Genomic DNA, 26,374 nt, shown 5'->3' with positions numbered 1-26,374 from the left:
GGGAGAAATAAACTTCGTTCGGGTCCACCTGCTGTCTTTTCAGCTCATTTCTAACGCCTCCAACACGCTTCAGATGCTTGATATTTGTTTTTGTTTTTTTTTTAAATGGGAAAGTCCGTAAAGCAAGACGCCGGGCTCATGTGCTGTCTGCAGCCGTCACACCACACCACACCGAGCCTCCGCTGGTGAAGCGACTGTCAGCGGGAGGGAGGTGTCAGCCGGAGCTGCTGTTCAAGCGCCCACTTCCGTAAAGACTCCTTCACAATAAGGTCTCTCTCTCTCTCTCTCTCTCTCTCTCTCTCTCTCTCTCTCTCTCTCTCTCTCTCTCTCTCTCTCTCTGCCTTTTTTTCTTACTGAGACAATTTTGAAGACAAGGCAACTTCCTGGTTTCCCCCTGCTCTGTGTCTAACTTGACGGCTGTGTCAGCGCAGCAGGGTGTTGAATAGGAACTGGCAACTTGATTGATCTGGATCTGAGAGAGAGAGAGCATAGAGGAGTGGTTATATTTTGAGAAACTGACAAACCTCAGTATTAGCCTACATAACCTTCAATGTTTATCTGATGAATAATAAACATTCAATGTTGGTTTTGGACTATAATAACCACTTAGACATATTGGGCTCTATTAGGCTTTGGTGTCCTATCCTACACTAGGCTACCCCTGAAATTATAGGCTATAGCCTAATTGGAATTTATATTACTCATTCTATCAACCTCATGCCATAACCTTACAGTAGGGCTCAGTGCAGGGTATTACATAAGTTATCAAAAGAGCTGAGTGCCCTCAGGAGCCTTATTGCCTTTGTTTATGTCTACTGATAGAATGTGTCACGTTGTTACCTCCAAAATCCCAAAAAGTGCCTCCAGTAAGCCTATGTGAACCAGAGACGGGAGAGCTATCATCTACCTCCACAACACCTCCTTCAGTGCCACAGGCAGCTGGCATTCGGGCAAGTATCAACAGTAACCACAGACCACAGCTTCATCGTGAGACAGCTTTGAGGTCTCTAGCAAAGAAAAACAGGAGGGGGTAAAACAAAACAAATACACTGATAGCCCTGTCTGAAAACAAGAGCCTATACAGCCACAACACAGAGCTTATACGATTGTCACCTTAAACACTGCGAATAGCATTTCCTGTTATGTAAAGAAAAGAACTTGTCATTTTATTCATTTCCTTGTCTTTAATATGGTTGCTAAAACCTTAGACCCCTGAACAATTTTGTTTTGTGTTGCAAGATTTGAGCCAACAAGGAGTCTGGTTTTTGGTATTACTCCTCTTGAAGTGTAGGGGAAGTCCTGAGATTTGTGTGCATTTGTATTTCTACTGTACAAAAAGTATCAGTGACACACCTGAAGCTGATGTCATTGTTTGAGCCTACCTGACCATTTAAAGCACATTTTCAACTTTAAACACCTTTAAACACTTGACCTCAAATGTTTTAATTAAGTTCCATGTCTTCTTTTTTCCTTCTTAAGATAAAAAAATGAATAAATAAATACAGAGACAGGGGAAGAGGTGGGTTGGGGGTGGATTAAACACCTGGTTCCTCTCCTGTGTTCAACTGTCTGTGAGTGGTTGAGTCTGTGTGTGTGTGTGTGTGTGTGTGTGTGTGTGTGTGTGTGTGTGTGTGTGTGTGTGTGTGTGTGTGTGTGTGTGTGTGTGTGTGTGTGTACTATGTGTGTCGGTTGAACTATGCAAGCTTGTGAAATAAAGGGGCCACTGTCTTGTTGATGACAGGTGTGCTTCGGATCAGACACACACACACACACACACACACACACACACACACACACACACACAATTGAATATGGTCACAGACAAAAGTGCCAGTAAATCAGTCAAAGGAGAGCAAAGGACGGAGAGAGTGATAGTGAAAAAACGAGTGGGACGAAAAGGTGAGAGACAAGAAACAACAAGAGAGGAAGAAAACATATAAGCAGCAAGAGACAGTTTGGAAGTCTGCAGACTCAAGTCTGCACAAGCTTGTTATCTTATCATCCATCTCCATATAAACCATAGCAGCCTCTGTCGGTGGCTGGGGTTCTTACTTAATAGATGAGCTATTAGGCCTGGTGTTAACAGGACAAGGTGCAGCGGAGCAGAAAATATTATTGGCAGCAAACAATGGCTTGTACTCCTACGTTGGCCCCTGAGCGTGTAATGCTATCTTTTGTCAAAAAGCTCCAAATATGGTCACAGGGATCTGTGGCAGTCTGAACTTGAACAACATTCTGTGCTCTACCATGTGACACGGTCAAGTTGCACGAATGTCTGAGCCTGAGAGGAAATAAAACACTGCACTTTGTGCTTACTTAGTGGTTGATTTAACATCTTTGGGTGTCATTATCTGTATCTTTCTCACCAGCTACAGCTTAAGGGTGACACCCAAATGTGAATGTTCTTAAATCCAACAAACACAAATATCACAGTGTTAATGACGGGTTCTGTCAGTAAAAGACAGTTTTCGGCGCAACTGTGCAAATAAGCTGCAAAGTGAGAGGAAACACTACCCAGTAATCAACTTATTGTCAGCAATAATAGAGTGTTTGCTTAAAGTGCGTCTTCAACTCGCCCACTCTGACATCTTAGCCTAAATGTAAATTCTAAAGTCTTCCTACTCAGTTTCACGCTCACTGCGGTTAGGCCACTGGTAGGAGTCCCTTTCTTGTAAAATTTAGCAACAATGGTCTCTGAGTCTTTTGGGTCTAGAGGCTATACATCCACTGTGGTTTGAATGATTTTATAGCTCTGTCATAAAAGAAGAAATAAAAACAAAACAAAAAGTCACAGTTTCATTGGGGATGCCCCATGAAACAGTTTTACAGTGCCTTACATCACCTGCCACAAATTTGGCCATTTTTGTCACAACTATTCACATCAGTGTGATGAGAATGAAGCTGGGTTGAGCTAACATATTTCCGGGCATATATTTATGACCGCTTGTCCTAGGCACATTATGCATCAACCTGTTTTCAGGTGTGGAATTAAGTCACGACCATCGGACTGGATGAAGGACCAATTCCAAGCTTACCTATTAAAAGCACTAAAATGTGATACCCTTGGCTAAGTGCTCTGGAGGTGATCACATGAGAGCCAGTAGAAAATTAGTTCATTATGTTCTGGACAACACACTTCAATATGCACAAATAATTTGCATAACAGCCATAATGTAGGCCTAAGCTCACATAGTTACTATTTTGAGGCCTGGTGGAACATTATAATACGCAAACAAGACTAAGGTTTACAGCCAACACTTCCTGTAAAACTGACTGAAAAGAAACACAAAAAGGGAACTAAAATGTCTCTGTTTTTAGAGAGATCAAACGTATTTAAAATATAGTACAGGGGCAAAATCTTCTGCAAATGGTAGATGAGCTGACAGACAAATGCATTTCCCTTTTGGGATATGAAGTAATTTGTATTAATTCAAAGTCTATGAATATTCTCATTCATCCAAGTCATTGTTCTATCTCTCTCTAATTGAATTGTAGGCAACTGGACTTGTATTTGTCTAGGAAGACGTTTCGCCTCTTATCCAAGGGGTTTCATCAGTTCGTACGCATCGGTCTCACTAGTCCGCACTAGTCTGACTAGTGAGACCGATGCGCACTAGTCAGACTAGTGCGGACTAGTGAGACTGATTCGTATGAACTGATGAAGCCCCTTGGATAAGAGGCGAAACATCTTCCTACAAGTCCAGTTGCCTACGATTCAATTTGAGAGAGAGAGAGATTCATTCAAAGCAAAATTGTAAGGGATTAACAACTGGATTTGAAATAATTTCATCCTTACTTGGCTTCCCCAGATATTATATTTTTTCCAAGGTTTGGCACAAGTCACTGGCAGCAATGCCAACTCTAGTGAACAGTAATCGGAGGGTTTTCAGTGGGTTGATTTAATTCAGTTTTTCACATGTCCTTTTACACAGGATGGTAGCTACTGGATTGAAGTAAAAATATGCTAAAATTCTTTTTTATTCAGCTTTGCTTTAAAACGCAGCCATGATAGGAACACACTTTTCCCTTTTGTATCCTGGTAGGCAATATATCAAACACCTATGGACCTTTTCTGTAAAATACTAAATATTCAACAAAATATTGGTTATTTGATGAGGATCTGTGCCCAACAGCACAGGGTATTTAATATCAAACGTTAAACACGTGGTCTGTGATGTAGCCATACTACTAACGATCTTACAGCATATTTATCTTTCATCTCTATTCATTCAGCCTCTTTGTCTGTCTCGCCCACATAGCCTGCAGATATCCTTGTCTGCGCTTCAGACAAACACACACACACACACACACACACACACACACACACACACACACACACACACACACACACACACACACACACACACACACACACACACACACACACACACAGGCGCACCTTTATGTATTATTAAAACATTGTTAAACCAGCATTACACACAAGCAATAAACTGCACACATGGGTCCTCATCTGCTGGGGCTTTGTCACCATGGTGACAACAGTGAGACCAGAGACCAGCTGGTGGACACTAGCTGTGATGCTGCGATGGGGGTGATGTGTGTGTGTAAATGACAAAGAGAGACAAAAGAGAGGGAGAGCACACTGTGCAGCACTGAGATTTTTATCTGCTCCTTCACCTTACGGCTTTTCACATTACATGCATGGACACAGACCAGATACCCAGAGAGCAGAAGGAAAGCACAGCAGTAATTGACATATTGATCTTTGTATTGACTGCTACTTGCAAATGAGTAATTATTCTCCAATTCATTTCAGTATCTTGATTGTGGTTGTTGTCGTGTTGACAGTCATCACAGCGTAGGCTACCATCTGTTTCTGGGTTGGTTTCTGCCCCTGTGAAGTGTATAGGGAACATGCAGAGACAGGTCTGGTTGGCAGAAACACAGCTACATGTTTGTCTCTAGTCATTTAACATGATTATAGACTTTCTACTACCAAAACATCCAGCCCCCTTTCTACGGTATCATTCCTCACTTACTGACTCACTCTCTTGAAAGACTTCGCTCTTACCCACTACTGCAATCAGCCCTCATTCATGTACCAACAGCAGTGCATTTATTCATGTAAAGCACGGTAAATTCCATGCCCACAGAGTACCACCGGGAAGTTGCGACTAGAAAGTGAAAATCAGAATTACCCCGAAACTGCATTGGAATTGCTTAAAAACAACAACAAAAAAAAACAAAAAAACATGGATCTGAGTGAGACCGTCAGACTGAGCTAGACTGGTTGTTTCCCTTTGTCTTAGTTTTGTGCTAATTTAAACTAGGCTAACCAGCTGCTGCTGACTCCAGCCTTTGATAAACAGATACAAGAGTCACAATTTTGTTTAACTCTCTGTTAGAGCGCAAATAAGCTTATATGGCAAATATCGAACTATTACCGGTATGTTACATTAAAAAAAAGCTGTACTGAAAAACACTGCCTTTTCTTTTCAAGATGATCTGTGTTTGAATCTCAACTAACTGTGTCTATATGTAAAACCATTAACAGTTAGTTCCACCAAGTTATTTGACTGGACGAGAGGTATTGTGAGTGATGATATAGGACTTTTATGTACTGTATATCTCTGCTGTATAGGTGTTCTATCATGAATCGGTGTTACATTACTATAATAGTTGTTTTTTTTGGAGTTTGACAATCTTTTCAAAGATGAAAATACATCCTGAAATAATATTTGAAGTGATTGAATTGAAGTGTGTGGTCATCAAAAGAGGGTGAAGGAAAGGAAAGAATCCTGAATACTTCAGTGCTCCCCTGAGGCAACGTGTAGCTAATTTGTAAGTCATGAAAATGTTTGTGTTGCTTGGCGACAGTTCAGCTGTCTACTCAAAGGAAAAGGAGATGGATCATCAACGCTAAGTTGTTGGCAGTAATCACCAGTGTCCTATGACAAAACATTTCCATCCTGATAGTGGTCTCTACAAGGAACACCCTGCCCTCCCCCATACACAGAGGGCAGGGGCCTGAATGATCAGTCATGGTCAGAGTGGCCACCTAATATCTACAAACAAACAAACAAAAAAACTTAAAGATGACTTAAAAACTATGGGAAAACATAGAAAATCAAACTGCAGTGAAAACAAAGTAAAGAAGTGTGTATGATGAACACATTACGTGGAGTTTGAGCTCAAAATGCAAAAGTATAAATGAGAAAAGGAACTTGAAGTTAGGGCTAGTGTTAGAATCTTCTTTATTTACATAAACATAACTTTACATTTTACTTTACCATACTGGAGCTATACTAAGACTCAACTTTACAACCCACCACAAAGTAGCAGTGGAGACAAAGATAAAATTTGATACAGATCTGTGATTTTCAACAAACCCTCTCCGTTATAAAATCCATGATACTTGTACTGTATCGCCCTCTAGTGGGGGAAACAAAGCAGATAAAACTCATTTAGGAAGGGGCAGTGAAGTAATACGTCTTAACATGGCCACTGCTTCCTGCAGAGGTGACACTCTCTTGCTACACCTCTACACCTTCATCAATTTGCACAAGATAGTAATCACAGCTGGGTGGGGGCATAGGGTGTGGATGTGCAGCCCGTTGTGCATCACTGGTCACTATTCATCATGATTCATCATCATCATCATCATCATCATCCATATTGGGTCAGATCATTGCCTGTACAGGAGATAGGCACATGGTAGTCGTCTAGCTGTCATCAGCCTGCAGCATCTTCTCGATCTCTTGATCCCACTGGTCGTCTTTGTTGTCTGACTCGGTCACCACCTCATACTCCTGGAGCTCCTGCTGCAGCTCCTTCTCCCAGTCTGCTGACTCATCTGGATAAAAGGAAAGGTAATGACACCCAAATTGGCTGAATGAGCTCTGTACTGAGTACTTCCAAGAATCAACAGAATCAACCTTCTAGGACTAACCATCAGGAGAGGGTGTGCTGTCTTTCTTATCCAGCACCAGCTGCTCCATCTCTTTCCTCAGGTCCTCCTGGTTGATGGCCGTCGAGTCGAAAGCATCGCTCACAAACTCTGACACTCCAGGACTTGTGGACATCTCCTCCTCTTCATCCTGGGGTGGCTGGGAATGATGTGGGCAGGATTAAAAAGGCAACTAAATGGATTAATGTCCATGAGGTTTTGGAATGATGTTGGAAACTATCAAAGCTCTGCATACACTCTTGTTTAGTCTTACCTTCTGTAAGTCGCTGATAGAAACTGGGGGAGTTTTTGGTCTGACGGAGTCTGTAAAGTCAAATAATACAGCAGTATGTACAGTTAGTTTTGCATATGCAAATCATAAGTCTGCTGTTTCAATAACAGCAATGACAAGCTGAGCTAATAAGTCTGTGTAGATTCTCAGTTATGCAGGTCATTAAATGCTAGAGTTGAAGGTACGTAACGGAACTTCTTTTCAGTTTTTAAGACCTTTCACCTCTGGGAATCTCCGGTATGTAACCTGGTTTTCACCGTGGAGGTGGTGGTTAGCGTCACCTGTGCCACAGTGTGACTCACTGGACTCCCACACTGAGTGTTTTTCAGAACTGAAGAAGCCGTTCAGGTGGGAGGTGAAACGTCTTCAAGAACTGAAAAGAAGTCCAGCTGCCTTCACCTTCGGCACTCACTCACTTTCCTCCCATAACTTTTACCACACAATAAACTTCCTAACATCTCCTCCCCTGTGGAGGGTCTCTGATTATATCATGAGCTCAGCTTCCAGAGCTAAGTCATGTTTACACATAACTGTCCAATTTACATTTTTAAAGGGTATAAAGAAAATAGACCCATAGTAAGTTGTATAAATTACCTGTCGGTACAAAGAATAATGTACCATTTACCACATACTACTGGTTTTTGAGCATGTGTCAATAATTAAAGGTGTATCATCAATTCAAATCATTGATGTGAATTAATCATGTTAGATCAATAACATAGTCATAAAACAGAAACCCATACAGGTGAATCAGCCCTCTCACCTGTTAAGACAACGTCCTCGGGTGAAGCGCCGGCTCCTCTGTCCTCATCGTCCTTCTGTTGCTGCTGGTTTGCCAGCGCCGTGAGCTGAGCCGACTGCTTGATCAGAGACACTCTGTAGAAATAATTCCTCCAGAACATCTCCTCCTTCACGCTGTCAAACACAAACACACCACCATCCACTCTGAGAGATCGTTTCAATGGTGATTTCAAAAGTAATAAAAGTAGTTGTGTTCCGCTAACACACTCATGTAAAATGTATACTGCACACGCACATACACTACCAGTCAAAATCTTGGATACACCTCCTCATTCAATGTTTTTACTTTAGTTTAATTACTTTCTACAGTGTAGATTCAAACTGAAGACATCAAAACTATGAAGGAACAGATATTATGTGACATAGTTATGTTGTAAGCAAAAAAGTGTTGAACAAAACAGAATATGTTTCAGATTTGATATTTTTTGATGACAGCTTTTTGCACACTTTTGATTCTTTGAGGTTGTCACCTGAACAGTTTTCCAACAATCCTGAAGGAGTTCCCAGAGGTGCTGAACATTTATTGGCTGTTTTGCCTTCAATCTGTGGTCCAACACGTCCCAAACCATCTCTGTTGAGTTTACATCAGGTGACACTTTTTAGTGTTTACTATATAATTATATTTTGTTCCTTTATAGTTTTGATGTTTTAAGTATGAATCTACAAGTAATAAAAATAAAGAAAGACCACTGAATGAGAAGGTGTGTACAAACTTTTGACTGGTAGCGTACAAACATACAACAACACACACAATATTGGAACAGTACAGACTGTTTGGGAACCAAGTCGAAGCGCATGCGGTTAAGTAGCTGGTCTTCCTCAAGCATCACTGCAGCCAGAGGATACATCTGCTCCATGTCAAAGTGGAACTGAACACCAGCGGGAGGGTCCCGCAGGAAGTTCCTCTTGTCCTGGAATTAGCAGCGAGAGCTCAGTCTGATTTTTTTTTTTTTTTTTTTTTTACAATATTGCAAACAACTGATAAAAGTCATGTGTCTTTGCTTACAGCTGACAGAGCAAGGATCTGTTGCTGGATCGTCTCCTCTTCATTGTAGCCGACCCAGGGAGGCACTGCTACTTCTACACACACAAACACAGTTATGTGTTTAAATTCCCTGCAACCTTGTCAAGTGCTTTCAGTGTCACTGACCTGTATATGAGGTGCTATTACAGTCTGATAAACTGATTTACCTGTATATTTTTATGAATGACTGCATTTTTTCTCAGGAAATCAGAAGGATTTTAAATCACTATTGCCAATCTGAAAACAAATCGTTGACCAGCCAGGATTAGTGGGCTTGGTACATTTTCAGTCTGTGTATAGCCTACCTTGCACATTTGTGTAGAATTGTTTATTACATACTACAAGACTAGAATCCTACTGCCAATCTTACACCTATCGTCTTTACTGATACTTTACTCTTCCATTGTTTCGATTTTCTCAATGGGAGCTTTTAGGCAAATTCACCAGTGTTTTTCACAATAAACCATGATATGCAAACTATTAGACTTCACTGAGATTGAATTTGTCTTGTAAAGCAGCATTCTTTAACAGGACAAAAACTCCTCTTTGTCTTCTGATTTTACCTGATTTCTTCGCTTTCTTCTCTAGCACAAACTTCTCTTGCTCCTTTTGGAAGTCTCCAAGAAAGGTCTGCAAATACACACACATGCACACTATGCTGAGCACAAAGCACAACAACCTATGACAATGATCCATCACACAGAGCTGCCTTTCATAATGCTGCAGAACTCGTCAAACAACCACCCAACACAGCTATGTACCTTGTCTATAATGCCGTCAATTTTCCCCTCTTCCACAGTCTTCTTGATGGTCTGAGCTGTCTCTACCATTGACTCGGAAATCTTCTTGGTGGCAGTGGAGGCAAAACTGAAGATGTAGTCTTCAGATGAGGAGGAAGAGGAGGGTTAATGTATGTGTAGTTGTATACAACACATATATAAATGTATCAGAAGACTGCAGGGTGAGTTAAGGGCAACATTTAACAAAGCTGAAGATAAATTCGTAGCTACAAGAATAGGATAAAGGGATATTTCACCAAGAGTTACAATCTACTGGTTTAACAGACTAATCACAGACAGAGATACTGGCATTGATCCTGGAGTCACTGAGAAGCCAAATCTTCGATCTTGATATTAAATACAGCTATTTTACGAAGACAGCAATGATAATATGATGGAAAACATTTTTTTTTCTCACCACCCAGTCCTTTGCTAGCCTCCAAGTCCTCCTGGTCCGTCTCTGGTTGTGCATCCTGGTCAGCTGGTTGCTGTTTGTTTACCTCGTTTTGTGCCTCCACCACCTTCTCTTCCTGCTGCACGCTCAGCTCCTCTTTGTCATCCGACGTCTTCGTGTACGTCGGGTTCTCCAACCCCAACCACGTCCCCAAACCTTTGAACATGTCTGTGGAAATAATAAGAAAAACTGTCGGCTTAAAAGATGAAGACAAAACAACAACGTAGGCCAGTGAGCGACACTCGACTTTATGCAACCAGGAACTAAACCGACACGCTGTCTTCCTCCCTGGTTGTGTCTGTGTAGGTCAAGTTGCGCTCTACCGCCGCCCGGTGGTCACGAGGTGGGACCGTCGCGCTCTCAGTCAAAAGTTACTGCAGTTTCCTACATTTTTCACTCGTAGGGACTTTTCTCGTGTTGTGTACTTTTGCCGCATGTTACAACAAAATCTACAAACTCCAAGTATTGAATGTATTATTATATCCTGTTGGCTTAAATATCCACATGGGACGACAACGTCACGTTACCAGCAGGTGGCGGTAACGAGCCCGGACAGGTTGCACCGCCACGGAACAACAACAAGACGAGGAGGAGGAAGACGAGGCGCCGGATTCATGACAGGCAGGCTCAGGTCAGTTTCGCCGGTTCGGCTACTTTGTAAAAATGTGTCTTTTTACCAGTGGTTTAGTGCAGTAATCACGTTAATATGTGTTGTCTCCTATAAATCTATTTTGAATGATTTAAATCGAGGGACTGGTCTGTTTGTGTGGCCGGTTAGTCGGGAGGAGACTCGAGGTTGCACCAGACTCCGTATAAAATATGCCACTTAAAACTATAAGCTTACATTTTTAACTTTATTCGGATGAAGAAATAACTCTCTATATATTCTAAGATAAAATGGTGTGTCGGGATTCAATCGGCATATTAGGGAAAACGATTTGTTGAAACCGAAATGTTGGTTGGTGCAGTTAAGATGACCCTTATTAAAGTTTAATTAAAGTAAAGGGACACAGTTTGTCTAACGAAGTCATGCCAAAGGTCACGGCTGGACTGAACAATACGTGACAACATCACTTCGAAAAACAAAAGCGAAAGTACGTTTGACTTTCTCAACCAGCTCCTCTTGTTCATTGTGTTTGAGACTGTTGTATCTATTTCAGGTGAAAAATGAAGACTCTGATGGTGTTTGATTTTGACCACACTGTGGTCGATGACAACAGTGATACCTGGGTTGTAAGGTAAGGGATTATGTTGACTGATTCAATCAAATCCCAAATAACAAGACGTATTTCAGCCCATGAATAGGATGTGAAGCAAAATGTTTTACTTAGGCTAAGTTATGCATAACTATTTGCTAACTGTCCCACATTCACAGAACAAAAAGATGTTAGGCTACCTGATTTTCCTCTATTTCAAACACAAGCAATATCACCATTTCCCTCAGAGAATTTCAGTCTGCACACAATTCATTGTAAATTGCCTGTAGCTACATATTAACTATTGTTTATTATTGGCATAATAAATCTTATCATTTTTTATGATATTAAGATATGTGCAATGTGGTACTCTTACATAACAATTTCAGTTTTTCTGATTGGAGTTTTGTTGTGTGTTTCCAGATGTCTTCCAGATCAGACACTCCCTGACTCTGTGAAGTGTTCCTACAAAAAAGGCCACTGGACTGAGTACATGGGCAGAGTGATGAACTATATAGGTGAGAATTAACTTTCGGCCAAGCCCTATTTTACTCATGCACAGAGCTGCAAATACTATTGACAAAAACATTTTACATTCTACGGTCATTCTTCAGTTGTTTGACCTTTTTTTGGTCTGTCCATCAGGGGACCAGGAGATCAGCCCTGACAGGGTCAAAAGTGTGATGGAGACCATACCCTTCACAGCTGGAATGACAGATCTGCTGACATACATATCACAGAATAAAAACACCATTGACTGCATCGTCATCTCCGACGCCAACACCATATTCATAGAATGGATTCTTCAAGCCGCTGGGCTCCACGCTGCCGTCGACAGGGTTTACACCAACCCTGCTAAGATCAATGATCTTGGGTACATGGAGGTACAATGCTACCACTCTCATGAGTGTGATCGATGCCCTGTCAACCTCTGTAAGAAAAAAGTCCTGGAGCTTTACCTGTCAGAGCAGTCTGATGTAGGTGTGGAGTATGGGCAGATATTTTATGTGGGAGATGGTGGGAATGATCTGTGCCCTACTTTCTGTCTGAGGGGGCATGATGTTGTGATGCCCAGAAAGGGGTACACCCTAGAGAAACTGCTGTCCAAACTGGAGGGATGTAGGGACAACACCTCTTTGAGAGCCAGAGTTTTTGCCTGGAGCAGTGGCACTGACATTCTCCAGGAACTCAAAACAAGTACGCAGTCATAGGAAGAGCTCATGCAGTATTATTAAGGGACTTCTTGATTGCTTTTTTAGCAAATATTTAATTTGCACTAGAGGGGACATCTTCTGTTCCCTTCCAATGGTTGTCACATCATCAGGTATTTATGGTTTTAAAAGTACAATTATAATCAATCATTTAGGGAATGCAGACATTCCAGCTCAGTTAAAGCAGAAGTAAGCGATCCGGTCGTTTTGGCTAATGCTGCGTTCCAGGCCGGCTTTTGAAACCGTAAATTACAGCTTCAAGTCACAACTTACGATTTTGTAGTGTTCCAGGCAACCCACTCGTGTTTTTCTGACCTGTTTTACCTGTGAAAGTGCACTATAACGGCCACTCGTAACTTCCGACCCGTGAAGTGGTACCAGATCGAACTGGTACGACTTCACAGGTCGGAAAAACACGAGTTACGGTCTGCCTTGAACGCACCATAACAGTCCTCGTCCCTACGTCACCACATTCACGGCGTCCCTTGGCTGCACACACAGCCCTGCATGCCGTTCTCTCTCCTCATTGGATAAAAACTGTAGGATACGAGAAAAGTTTTCTCCTCGGCTCAGAGCAGAGCAGAGTGACTGACAGACCCGTGATTCAGACCAAACACTCTATGTAAGTGATTGCTGTCGGAAGATAGAACTATTTAAGACTTATATTAACACAAATATATCGCTTACTTCTGCTTTAAAGAAGAAATATCGTACAGAGCCAATATTTACATGTGCAGTGTTTGTCAGACGCTGGATCCTGATTCAGGAGTTTTATTTAACTTTGTTTTCAAAATCCTAGTTTTTTATCAAGGGCCTGATCCGAGACCCAGGGAAGAAAGCAAAAGACAGCCAAGCTAACAGGAGCTGTTGAAGAGAAATTCAAGGACAACTTTACACAAACATAGGGTTTAGAAAGGCCCTGTTTTAGAGAAAGGACACATTCTACTACAAAGGCTAATAACTGGTGACCTGAACTGCTGTTTTCTTAAACCCATCACCCTTAAACACAGCCTTTTTTCAATTAGTCATCACATTAAATATGTGTGAAGGCTTTGGAACATTTCTGCTAACTCTGTACACTAAAACATGATAAAACACCAATACACGTATTGACCTCATTGATATTTAGTGTAAACAGACCTTTTCTTTAAGAGTAGACATTTTGGAGTGTCAAAGTAGAAATATAGGTTAATATAAGGAATGATATTAACAGTAATTCCACTGTCCCAGTGAGCCAGCATGAACAATACCAGGGCAAGAACTGAAGCAGCTAAATGGAATTCAGCCATTGTTCATTATTGGTACCTCCTGTTGTGACATGACGTAATGTATAGGAATCTATAGGAAATGGAAGTAAATAGTGTAAGTAAATAACAAAAAAAATAAATAGTGTTATTTCCACTGTCATGAGAGTTTCTACTAAATGCAAACTATCATGACAGTTAAATTGTTGATAAAAGTTCAGCGTTGTTGAATGTTACTCAATCTCACAGATTGAACTGTAACCACATGTACGTACGTAGATAGAAAAAGAAGCCTTTATTTTTAAGATTATTAAGTGTGACAACACTGAGATGATTATATATTACTGTAACGGTTGGAGTTTGGATTTATTTAGCCTATTTTACTTTATTTGTTCAATGTTTATAATATACGCTTCTCTGTGGCTGTAAACATCTCTACCCTGAGGGATTTTAACAGTTTCACACCTCAGGTCTGTTGTCTGAAGTCACACGGGTTTGGATTATCCTGATCATGTAAAGTTTAGGTTGATTTTATTGAGTTGCATGAACATAAACAAACAGTTTAATTTGATAAATGAAATTAATATCCAGTGTTTTTACATCCGTCCATCTCTGTTTCACATGTTTAAGAACAATTCAGACAATGGCACAAGGCAACATGTTCAAATGTATTTTGTTGTTCTTATTCTTGTAATTCTAATGATGCAATTAAAACCAGAAACCTCTTGGACCCATACTTTTCTTTTCTTTTCTAATGGAAAGTTCAGGGTATGACCAGAGTCAGTGGGTGTTATTCTCTAGTGATAATATGCCTGTTATTGAGGAATAACTGTTTTTTTTGTTGTTGTCGCTATTGTTGTAACTTCTGCTCTTGCCATCCAAACTTCAACCAGTGGGTTATTTAAGCGACTAATCCATTCTGTTCAAATACATAGTTTGAAAATGCAAAGATATTTCTTCCCAAGACTGACAGAAAAACAAACAAATAAACCCCCAAACACTAGACTGGAACAAATGGATAAGGATTTTCAAGAGGGATTTCTTCCAACAGCTCTTGCCTAAGATCTAACCTGGCATTATGGACCAAGACCCAGCAGGCTTTGTTTACTCCCTGAGTTTTCCCTTTGGTGGGAAGAAGCTTAAGTTGAGGCTTGCTGTATTAAAGGAAGATGCTTAGTTGCATAAGTAACAGCCAGGCACAACTGTGAGGCTGTCAAACTGGGATATACATCTTAGGAAGTTTGGACTCAGAAAGTTTAGTGTTGGGGCTGACGCAGAAACTACTGATGAGATATTTCACGTTATGAAATGTTGCATCAATGTCATTGTAGTCACTTGAATCACAATATGAGGATTGTCACATTTTTTATTGCCCTTGGATATACTTACTGTTTATTGTGGAAGTATCAATGCATCTACCTGGAGATGATGCTAAGTTATAATTAAGGTATGAGGAACATTTTTCCAAATAAGTGTAAAGAAAGAACCAAAAAACAACCATTTCACTTCTCAAGAGTTACACAATAAGATTAAAGTGGATCTTACAGTATAAATTGACTTTTGGGTGGAATTTATTATTATTATTTCAAATTGTTCAAGTTTTATTGGTTGAATAAATCTTGCTTGTTATTTCAAGATGTTTATATCACATGCAAAAGCCTCTGCAGTTGATTTTCACGCTGTATTGCTTACCTTTATTTCAATGCAAATCTGGCACGATTTGCACTGACACAGGCAGAGCAGTGAACTGAGACACTGGGAGCTTCTGCTACAAACAAGCTTAAAATATAGACTTATTTAAAGGGATAGTTCACCCAAAATTCAAGTTTCACTCATCTACTCACCCTCATGTCGACTAAGGGCTGGGAGAAGTTTCAGAGTCCTCTGTGCCTTCTTGGAGTTACAGCGGGGCTCCGTGCAGCACTGCATGTCCATATGACGGTTGTGAACGGAGCTCACTTTTCTTCGTCCAAAAAGACACACCAAAAAACATCCAAACACCTCCATAGTGCTCGTCTGTAATGTCCCTCTTGTATTGAAGCCCCAACATGAGAAATTGTTCCGAAAAAAATTGCATTGTCAATGCAAATCGTGCAAGATTTGCACAGACACAGGCAAAGCAGTGAACTGAGACACTGGGAGCTTCGCTACAAACAAGCTTAAAACATAGACTTATTTAATTTTTTTTGGAACAATTTCTCATGTTGGGGCTTCAATACAAGAGGGACATTACAGACGAGCTGTGTGGAGGTATTTGGATGTTTTTTGGTGTGTCTTTTTGGACAAATTAAAGTGAGCTCCGTTCGCAACCGTCATATGGACATGCAGTGCTGCACGGAGCCCCGCTGTAACTCCGAGAAGGCACGGAGGACTCTGAAATTTCTCCCAGCCCTTAGTCGACATGAGGGTGAGTAGATAATGAGTGCAATTTGAATTTTGGGTGAACTATCCCTTTAAGTTCATCAACTAGAAGGACCACGACTGTTACAAAAGTAGATCTCATAAAACAAAAGATAATACTTTTTATTTTGATAAACAGTATTGTGAGGGTGTCATTGAATTTACCTACAGTAATAGCTTTTAATGTGTTTGCCATTTGTGTACGTGAACTATACGAGAAATAGGAGAAATTCAACACCGTAATTTATATTATATCACCACCGCACCATTTATTATGCATTAAGTGTTGATAAATATTTAAAGGAGCAAACTTTGATAAATCCCCACGAGCAACATAACATCCCTTGTATTTGATATATTACACAAAAAATATACTGCTACACCACAACAGATGTACTCATTAGAGCTAGAGGGGTGATTCTTTTATTGTTAACCCATAAGACAAGGAAAAAAACAGATGTTACATTTATTAATGAGTGAGCTTAAAGCTAAAGAAAGTACCTAATGTTGATTCTCAACCTCCTCCCTCAGTGTGAGAAATAACTTAAAGGGATAGTTCAACATTTTGGCAAATTGGCCCATTGTCATAATTGCTATAGTCATAGCAGTAGGTTTGTTACCTTTAATTGTAGGTGTACGCTATTTTTAGTACAGCGGAGCGCAGCAGCTGGCTGCTCAGAGCTACGCTATGGAGGCTAAGGGAATTTCTTGGTTTCCCTCATCAAACTCATCAAATACAAAATCCCAAAACTCCACAGCGCTTTTGTAGACAAGTTGTGAGCTGCACAACCACCACGCTATGAGATAATGACGGAACGATACGAAACGGAGCCGTTTTCGAGGTAAATTCATACAAAACCGCTGATGCGCGTTGCGTTCAGGGACAGTTTTTCAGCAAGCAGTCTCCGTATTTACCCTGTATTTACCTCGAAAACGGCTCCGTTTCGTATCGTTCCGTCATTATCTCATAGCGTGGTGGTTGTGCAGGTCACAACTTGTCTACAAAAGCGCTGTGGAGTTTTGGGATGTTGAATTTGATGAGTTTAATGAGGGAAACCAAGAAATTCCATTAGCCTCCATAGCGTAGCTCTGAGCAGCCAGCTGCTGCGCTCCGCCGTACTGAAAATAGCTTACACCTACAATTAAAGGTATGAACCTACTGCTATGACTATAGCGATTATGGCAATGGGCCAATTTGCCAAAATGTTGAACTATCCCTTTAAATCTTTTTATGCAGGTCACATAATGTGACAACAAGCTCCTAAAATATTTGAGACATTAAGCTCTATACACCAGAACAGCCAAGTGACACATTTCACTTAATGGAAAAATCCTTCTCTCAGTTCAGTCTGCATACTATAATAGAGCATCAATCTGACCTTAACACCCCCATTTCCAAAGATGAGGTATTGAATGCTAAAAGAACGTTGCAGAATGGTAAAGCCTTTAGACCTGTCAAGTTTGGCAGTGAATGGTATAAAAATTGTTCAGCTTACTCACAGACCCACTACTTGACATGTTTAAACATTTTATTTATTTATGTATTTTTTTTACAAAATAGACTATACTCAGAATCTAACGGAAGCAAATATTTAGTTTATTCTGAAAAATGGGAAATGCCAAGAGTTCTTAATGTGGAGTCGAAGATGCTTTTGAATATTGTATCCATTTGACCGGTTGCCTGGAATTAGATGAAAAGATCAAATACGTTCCGTGAGGGTGAAATGAAATGTCAGATTCTTCTCGTTGTCATTCAGGCTTTGCAGATGGTTCAGTCAGAGATGCCAAAAAGCCTTTGACTGACTACAATTGGCCCATTTATGTATTTTTTCCTCTTTAAACAGACTTCATAGTTGTGAAAATTCAATTATAGGTAGGTACTTTTGACTAACATGCTTAGATCAGGCAGTTTCCCAGAGAATATAATATAGTTTCTCAGTGTACATATTATTTTAACCTTTCCAAATTATTCCCATTTTATTCTCTGATATGCCTAATTGACTGACCTAGTTACTTTTTATGGAACATAGACCAAAGCTTAAGATGATTTACTAAATATAAGAACATCTCAGTTGTGATGTATGAGGTACATTTAAGACTAATACACACTCTCTCCGGCTGGGTGTTGAAGCTTCCCTTTCAGCATCAACTCCTCAGTTTCCTCTCAGAGACTTTAAAACTATTAGAATTAGTTTTAACAATCATTTCAAACAATGAAATGTTTTCACTACAGTGAGCAATCCTGATTTCCAGCCTGGGTTAAATGCTTGACAGTGGGGGAATAGCAGAATTAATGTAAGGACTTAATTTCTGATAAAACAGCAATAACAATTTAACTAATGATTGAAAAATAGGGGTATCCACGGGCCAGACTTATTTCATTATTTGCAGATAAGAATTATATATTGCACAGTATAACATTAATTGACAACCCCCAGAGGTCTCCTTCCACATTATTATTTCAAACAGCTGGAAAAGTGTCTGTTAGGCTATTCTCTGAGGCTCATTTACAGGCGCTAACATGGGAAAGGGAGCTATCTGTTGCAATTGATGTTGAGAGGTGGGAAGATACCTGGAGACATTATAAATAATTTTCAGGCTCCAATTGCGCCAAAGAAGCACAGTTTAGGATTTCAATAGAGAATGAGCATGTCCCAGATGTAAGCTCACTTTATTCTGGAGCTCCTAAACAAATGTGTAACATAAAAAAAAAACTAAAAAAAACAATAAGAGGTTGTATTATATTCTCACTTATTCTGAAAAAGTATCAACTATTAAAGGGATAGTTCACCCTAGAATGATATTTCGCTCATTATCTACTCACCCTCATGTTGACTAAGGGCTGGAAGAATTATCAGAGTCCACCGTCCCTTCTCTGAGTTACAGGGGGTCTCGGCGTAGCAGTGCATTTCAATGCAACGGTTGCAAAGGGACACCAGAGCTCTTCGTAAAAAAACACACACAAAAAAACATCCAAATACCTCCATGATGCTCGTATGTAATGTCCGTCTTGTGCTGAAGCCCCAAATTGCGTAATTGTCCCGAAAAAAATTAAATAAGTCTATATTTTAAGCTTGTTTGTAGCGGAAGCTTCTCGAAGCTCCTCTTCCTGGTCCGTCCAAATCTCGTGTGATTTACGCCGGCGTCAGTGCGGTTACTGCGAATCACGCGATATTTGGACGGACCAGGAAGAGGAGCTTCGAGAAGCTTCCGCTACAAACAAGCTTAAAATATAGACTTATTTAATTTTTTTCGGGACAATTACGCAATTTGGGGCTTCAGCACAAGACGGACATTACATACGAGCATCATGGAGGTATTTGGATGTTTTTTTGTGTGTGTTTTTTTACGAAGAGCTCTGGTGTCCCTTTGCAACCGTTGCATTGAAATGCACTGCTACGCCGAGACCCCCTGTAACTCAGAGAAGGGACGGTGGACTCTGATAATTCTTCCAGCCCTTAGTCAACATGAGGGTGAGTAGATAATGAGCGAAATATCAATCTAGGGTGAACTATCCCTTTAAATGCTGCCAAATAGTGTTGTGCCTTTCATTTCACCAAACATACACTCCAACATAAAGGTTATTTTTTCCAACCCTCTGTAATCACTTAGAGAGTGTCTCCTGAGTAGTGCCCCTATAGAGCAGCTGGCATATTGGAATTGGTTACAATAACAAACAAGTCAACTACATCAAGAGGGGTATATTAAGTCATAGCTTGTTTACGATTAGACATAAAACCTTAATTTAAGCTTAACAAAAGGATTTGTCATTATTTTGTTTTATTTGTCAAATCAGTATGTCTTGGCCTTCCTGTGGCCTTCTTCTATTTTTTTAAAGTGACTTGTGAAACTTCCTCAGAACAACATGATAATAAGAATCCAAATTCAGGGGTGGGGTTTAGCTTACTTGGTAGAGCTGCCGTCCCACGTTGAGGCTATAGTCCTCACTGCAGGCGGCCCCGAATCCCGCATCGGGCAGCCCTTTCCTGCATGTCATTCCCCCTCTCTGCCTCCCCATTTCCTGTCTCTCTCAATTAAAGGCATTAAAAGCCCAAAAAATATAAAAAAAAGAATCCAAATTTACATCAACCATTGCCACATGGCTGTTTGGGGTCTTTATGATACATGTAACATTGCCCTGCAACGTTCCTCTTGCCAGTCTCTGCCTTGACACAAGGTGGCACTCTGTACACAGCTCATACTTCAGGGAAATGTAAAGGACCAACAACATTATCAGGTAGGTATAAGAAAAAAAGGAAAGGATGGGGCAATCATGAATGGATTATGTTAATTAAAGAAAGTAGAGCACTTGTACTCAATGCTCCACCACCATCTGCTTGATACCTAACCTTGTGCATCTGCATCAGTCTAATCAAGCATCTGCCTTGTGTCATTGTGTAAGTAGTATATTGAAGACATTCTTGTATGTAGATTTGTGTGGATGACTGATTTAAAAGAACTTAAATATATGAATAAGACATATATAATAATGAGATCATAGGGGTATTTGTGTACATGCTGTGGCTCATTGGATCGTATACACCTTGTTGGCATTCATCATCCAGTGGAGGACATATTGCAAATTTAACAGTCGGGTGATTTAAAAGGCAGTCATTCAAGTGGACAGCTTTGGCTCATGTCAGATGTTACCCATATTAATAAACATCTGCTGAGCTGTGCTAGCCTTTAGAGAGAGAATGGCCTCTGACCTCCCAGTAGGAGAAAGTGGCAGGGGAAAATAGTTATCAAGAGATTAACATCAATAAATCACAAGTGTTTTAATGGTTTTGTGTCCTGCATGGCCATTTGGTAATGTTGTTGCCCACAATTATATCATAGGGGAGAATATGGATGATCCAGGTAAAGAGGGTGATTATGTAGTAAGAGGCTATTTGTTTTTCTACTGCGACACAGCCAGCGTCAGTATTAAGGTCTTTGAGTTAAATTCAAACTCATCACCAGGAGCTCTCTCACTCTTTCTCTCTCAGAGGTAAACACCGATGTGAACACATGTCTCTATCACTTCTTTTCTTCTATCGAAGAACCCAATCTGCCTCTGCTTACAGGGAGTATCATAACCTCTTGACCTAAACACAACTACACACACTCTGGTCAAGATCCTCTCAAAAGAAAGGTGACCACACAGCACACAGGTGATACACTGTAATATCTATATCAGTTTTCCAGTCATACTACATTTGTTTCGTTCATTTGATTCATTTCATTTTTTTGACATATTTTTTGATATAAGCTAGCCTACATTAATTTCACTGTTCAGTTAATAACTTATCTTCTCCATTTCTCCACTCTTCTCTCCATGGACTACTTTTCAGCTTCAGACCATAAGAGGCCATAAGGCAGCTATACACCTCAAGACTCTTCACAACACAGCTAAATGTCAATGTCGAGCATTTACTGAAGGCTGCTGAACGGCTGCAGGTCAGTGCAGTGAAGAGGACCTGTAAAGCTGCAGGATGTACACAACTGCCTCGGCATGCTGGCATTCTCCCAGCTCCATGTATGCCATACCCTGGACAGAGAGGCCCACAGGCTGCCAGCAGGCAAGTCTTTTTGCAAAGTCAAAATCTTGAGCCTCAAAACAAAGTGAAGGCAAAGCAACTTTTTTTGCTTTTCCTGCCATTCGATATGTTTCACTGTGTTGAGATCAGTCATTCAAGATGAGGCTCTTGCAAGAAATTGCAAATATTAACTGAGCACATACAAATATATTGGCTCTTAATTACAGTAGATCCTCCTTTCAAGGATATAATAAATCACAGTATTATTATTATTTCAGTCTCAACAACAGGGCCAGTATTCAGCCAGTATTGTTTTCACCTCATCAACCTGAGTGTGTGTGTGTGTGTGTGTGTGTGTGTGTGTGTGTGGGCGTGTGTGTGTGTGTGTGTGTGTGTGTGTGTGTGTGTGTGTGTGTGTGTGTGTGTGTGTGTGTGTGTGTGTGTGTGTGGTAGTTGTGGTCTGATTCATGTCTACTGAATTGTTACTTGAGTAATAACTATTGAGCAGTCATAGGTCAGAATATCAACATGTTGAAGAGTGTCACGTTTGGTGCGATCCCTAGCCTGGTCGCGCCCACACTAGTGACGTCACGCCTCGCAAAAGCGCTGCTGACTGCTAGTCTGGCCAACTGTGCTATTAACTGGATTTCTGTCTCCCGAATTTTCGGGAACTCCACCCTCTTTTTCGAGAGCCATTCAACGTCAAGCCTCTCCAACGGCTCTGGGTAGAGGCGTGTTCAAGTAAGTGACGCAGTAGAGCAGCGACCGGAACCTCATTGTAAACAGCAGCATGGAGCAGCGGAAAGAGCGGTGTGATTGGTTTAAGCTTCGACACCGCCTATGTATATCTCACTGATATGTTTTAGAAAAACTAAGAAATCACATAATTCAAAAGAAAAGTGAAGATGATAAAATAATTAATCAGTGTCAACACACTGCAGATCACAGTAATACCTCAAATGAAAACCCATGTTTTTATCTTACAAAAACATTTCCTGAGTTATTTCCCCAATGTGGGATTCAGTTGCACATGTGTTGTTTGTTGTTGTTGTGCGTGACAGCCTTAAGACGGATCCTCTTCACACTATGCTTCCTTTGAGTAATGTTGTTTTTGAAGGCATCTCATACCACATGTATGCGGATGACCTCCAGTTATATTTTTCTTTCAATCCTAACAGGACTGACAAATTGGTTGTAGTGCAGGATTGTTTAAATGCAATTAAAGTTACCATACCAGGCTGCTGCACTTACGATTTTTTCCCCCAATTGCACAGCTGATGAGCACCGACCCCCTCCGTCCAATCAGGAATCACCAAAACTGTTAAAATAAAACAGACCGTTGCTATGGACGCCGCTCTGATCGGAGTAGCACAGAGCAGAAGAATTAGGATATTTTACCTATATGTTTCATTTTTACCATCATTAAATGGCTTGGGACTAATTGTGATGTTAAATAAATGACTTCTAACTTGTTACAGGGAGAGTGGAGGCTCTCTGCCTTCCACACCGCTGCTGAAAACCAAACCTGCATGATCAGATCCTCGGAAGTGGTGACACAGCTCTCGTCTCTGTGGCACCGTGAGTCCGTGACACAAATGTGTCCCGTAAACGTAGATGGCAGTTGCATGATTTGGCAGTTTGACTGACATATGGGCCATCCAACCAAGTTACTGAGACTAATTTGATTGGTAGACCAAATTTTGGCCCCTACTCCTTACACAGATGACCAAAAATCGTCATATGTCATATGTCAAATAACTTATGTTATCGATTACTGTCTAATACTTACCAGATATACTCAGATTTTTATAATTTTGCCAAAAATGTGCCGTCTGGGATGGTACCTTTAAGGAATGGATGGCAAAGAACTCTCTTCAGTTGAATGCTGCAAAAACTGAAGTGCTAGTGTTGCCCCTGACAACATTTCCTCTAAAGTGGACAGCTATTTATTTCTTCAAATGTCTGCCCCAGTTTGAAAAACCTGGGGGTTATTTTTGATCAGGCCATGCTTCTTGATGAGCACGTAAAAGATATAACCTGTTGCTGTTTTTCCCACCCCAAAAACATTTCCAAACTCAGACACATAGTATCCCATTCCGAGTTAGAAATGATCACCCATGCTTTTGTCTCCTCACGTCTCGACTATAAAACTTCTATAGACCGACTCCGATTAGTCCAGAACGCTGCTGCTCGCCTTTTTGTCGGTCGATAGTTTTAAAAGACAGTTGAAAACGTATCTCAGGTCTGCATTCCAGTAATATACTATTTGTTACTTACTGTAATTTATTCAGTGTAGTTTTGCTGTAATGTTTTCTGTGTATTTTTGCTTTGTGAAGCACTTTGTGAGTCCTCTCTGGGAAAAGTGCTATATGAATACATTTTACTTACATACAGTTGCCGATTCGAGTTTTCTTTTTTTTTAATTGCCAGCTGCGATGGTGCGCTTACAGTAAGTGTTCCCACACTGTACAACGTTTTTTTTTTCATCAACCGATCCGTGGATCGCTTGCATGCCGAACGGATCACGGATCAACATCCGTTGCACCACTAGGAATCTTATGTGATATTTATGATGACACACCCGAGAGTGTGGTCTCTCTGATAATGACTCGATGTGCTGCATCCACTTCTGACGCTCCTAAATATAACTATAAAAATATAAAGTAAATATAAGCTTTTTTTGTTTGTTTGCTTGTTTCACTTCCTGCGGCAGCACCTCCACTTCAGCTCCCTCACTGCTTTACCTTCTTAGCTCAGTGTCTGTGGTTTCTGTGTGCACACAGCCCTGCAGTCCCATGCCCTTTTACGGTCATTGATGGGGTGGTTACCTATGCTATTGCTAGCCCTGTGTTAATTAGGATCACCTGGTACGCAACTCAATTTAGGAGGAGATGGCATTCATCAATGTAGGAACAAAGCTGCGAACAATTCTGCAGCTTAAGAATGCGTTGATGAATCTGATGTAGAGTTTTCTAAGAATCTACAAAGATTCTTAGATATTGATAAATGAGGCCCATTGTGTTCTAAGACCTATGACTTTATTGTTAGTGAACTCTCATCAGCGTTGTTTGTACTCCACATGAAGGCCAGTGTTGCTCTGAGTCTGCTTGATGTGCAAATACAACACTGTTTGCTATTATGCCATGTGAGCTTTATAAGGTAATTAAATGTGAATCAGTGTTTACATTCAATTAAACAATGGAGCATCTTATGCTCGTGTAATAAGTGACAAGGCAGCCATTCAGCTATTGCATGGAATATCCAATGGCTCTCTAAGAAACAGCATAAAGGTTACAGATGTAATGTGAATGAGAAATCTGGTTCCTGTAATCAAGGTATGGAATTAGAGAAACCTGAGAAAAATGACTGATTCTCCCAATAAGCTTTTTGCAAGAGCAGATGTGCATGACAAAAGACAGGTAAAGTAACGGCTGTCTGATTACCAGATGAATATTTAGGTATTTTGGGTAAAATATGGACATTTGACAAAAAAAACAAAAGCAATGTTGCAATATCTTCTCTCACTGTTAAATTAATAAAAGCCAAAGCAAGTTTTAGGAGAAAATCTAATTACTGACCTGCTGTGTGAATGGATTTACATCAACCAGGTTGCATGTGAACGCATTCTACCAATTGCTAAAGTATACAAAATTACCATGATTATTGCATGTACATCTTATTGCAGTGCCTTTCAACTTAAAATAGCAACACCACAATACTCCTTCACACCATGTTCAGACTGACATTAACCTTGTGTGAAAGATGCAGCAAAGCCAACTCCATCCACACAGCAGGGGTACATCAATACAGAAGCCTCTGGCTAAAGAAAACAAAAAACAAAACAGAAGCACACAGGGGCACGTTCCAAAAAGTTGAACCTTGCTAAACTTTTGTAAGAATGCAATAAAAATCTTGTCCCTACCAATATTTTTGTGAACTTATTTGCACCATGTTTGGAGTGAAAGCACATAGGATATTGGCCAAAAAGTTAGTATTTCCTGCACAGCTCAGCATACATAACTTCCCACTTTGGCCAGGCTAATATGTTTTGTACACCAGGAGCTTTTTTTCCCCACTACCCAGAGCCTCAGTTATAGGTCGTAAACCAACCAACCAACTAGCAGACATGTCACCATTTACTAGTTAACCATATTAGATGGTAATCCTAGCTTGTACATCTGTTGGCCAAAGGTTGCTAGCAGCAAAAAAACTTTAAATAGGGGCCTATATCAGAGCAGGAGAGAAGGGTTAGGTGGGGATACGGTTAGAGAAGTAGAGTCGGCTTTTAAGGAAGCAAATACATCTTCAGGGTTTCAGGCGAGGTCCTCATTATGAATTATAGTTTTTGATTATAAGGAGGCAAGAGCATTACATTTCACCTGAGGATGTTCAGCAAATATGACCTTTGAAGGTCATCAGAACAAGTTGTTTAATATGTTTAATAAGATCCTATTCACTCTTTAAAAATTTGCCCTCATAAAACCAATCATCATTCATCATCAATTCATCAGTCTTATGGGGGGTTAGTTGTGTCCCTACCAATGTTG

At 40.4% G+C, this 26,374-nt stretch overlaps 2 protein-coding genes across 2 annotated transcripts; one reads left to right on the top strand and one right to left on the bottom strand.

Annotated features, from left to right (window-relative positions):
- Positions 1–6,198: 6,198 nt before the first annotated feature.
- Positions 6,199–10,535, bottom strand: LOC310984154 (synapse-associated protein 1-like). Its single transcript, XM_083969289.1, has 9 exons — positions 10,222–10,535; positions 9,786–9,904; positions 9,588–9,654; positions 9,007–9,080; positions 8,772–8,911; positions 7,963–8,114; positions 7,182–7,231; positions 6,911–7,067; positions 6,199–6,814 (listed from the first exon to the last, which is right to left on the bottom strand). Exons 1-9 carry the CDS (start codon positions 10,421–10,423, stop codon positions 6,684–6,686), a joined length of 1,092 nt encoding a protein of 363 aa, XP_083825415.1. The 5' UTR covers positions 10,424–10,535; the 3' UTR covers positions 6,199–6,683.
- Positions 10,536–10,659: 124 nt separating this feature from the next.
- Positions 10,660–12,664, top strand: phospho2 (phosphatase, orphan 2; the record flags this gene model as incomplete). Its single annotated transcript, XM_084000523.1, has 4 exons — positions 10,660–10,888; positions 11,418–11,495; positions 11,877–11,971; positions 12,099–12,664. Exons 2-4 carry the CDS (start codon positions 11,425–11,427, stop codon positions 12,662–12,664), a joined length of 732 nt encoding a protein of 243 aa, XP_083856649.1. The 5' UTR covers positions 10,660–10,888; positions 11,418–11,424.
- Positions 12,665–26,374: the final 13,710 nt, after the last annotated feature.

This window comes from Trachurus trachurus (assembly GCF_905171665.1).
Source record: "Trachurus trachurus genome assembly, chromosome: 3".
NCBI lineage: Eukaryota > Metazoa > Chordata > Actinopteri > Carangiformes > Carangidae > Trachurus > Trachurus trachurus.
This window is presented reverse-complemented; position numbering and strand designations above follow the sequence as displayed.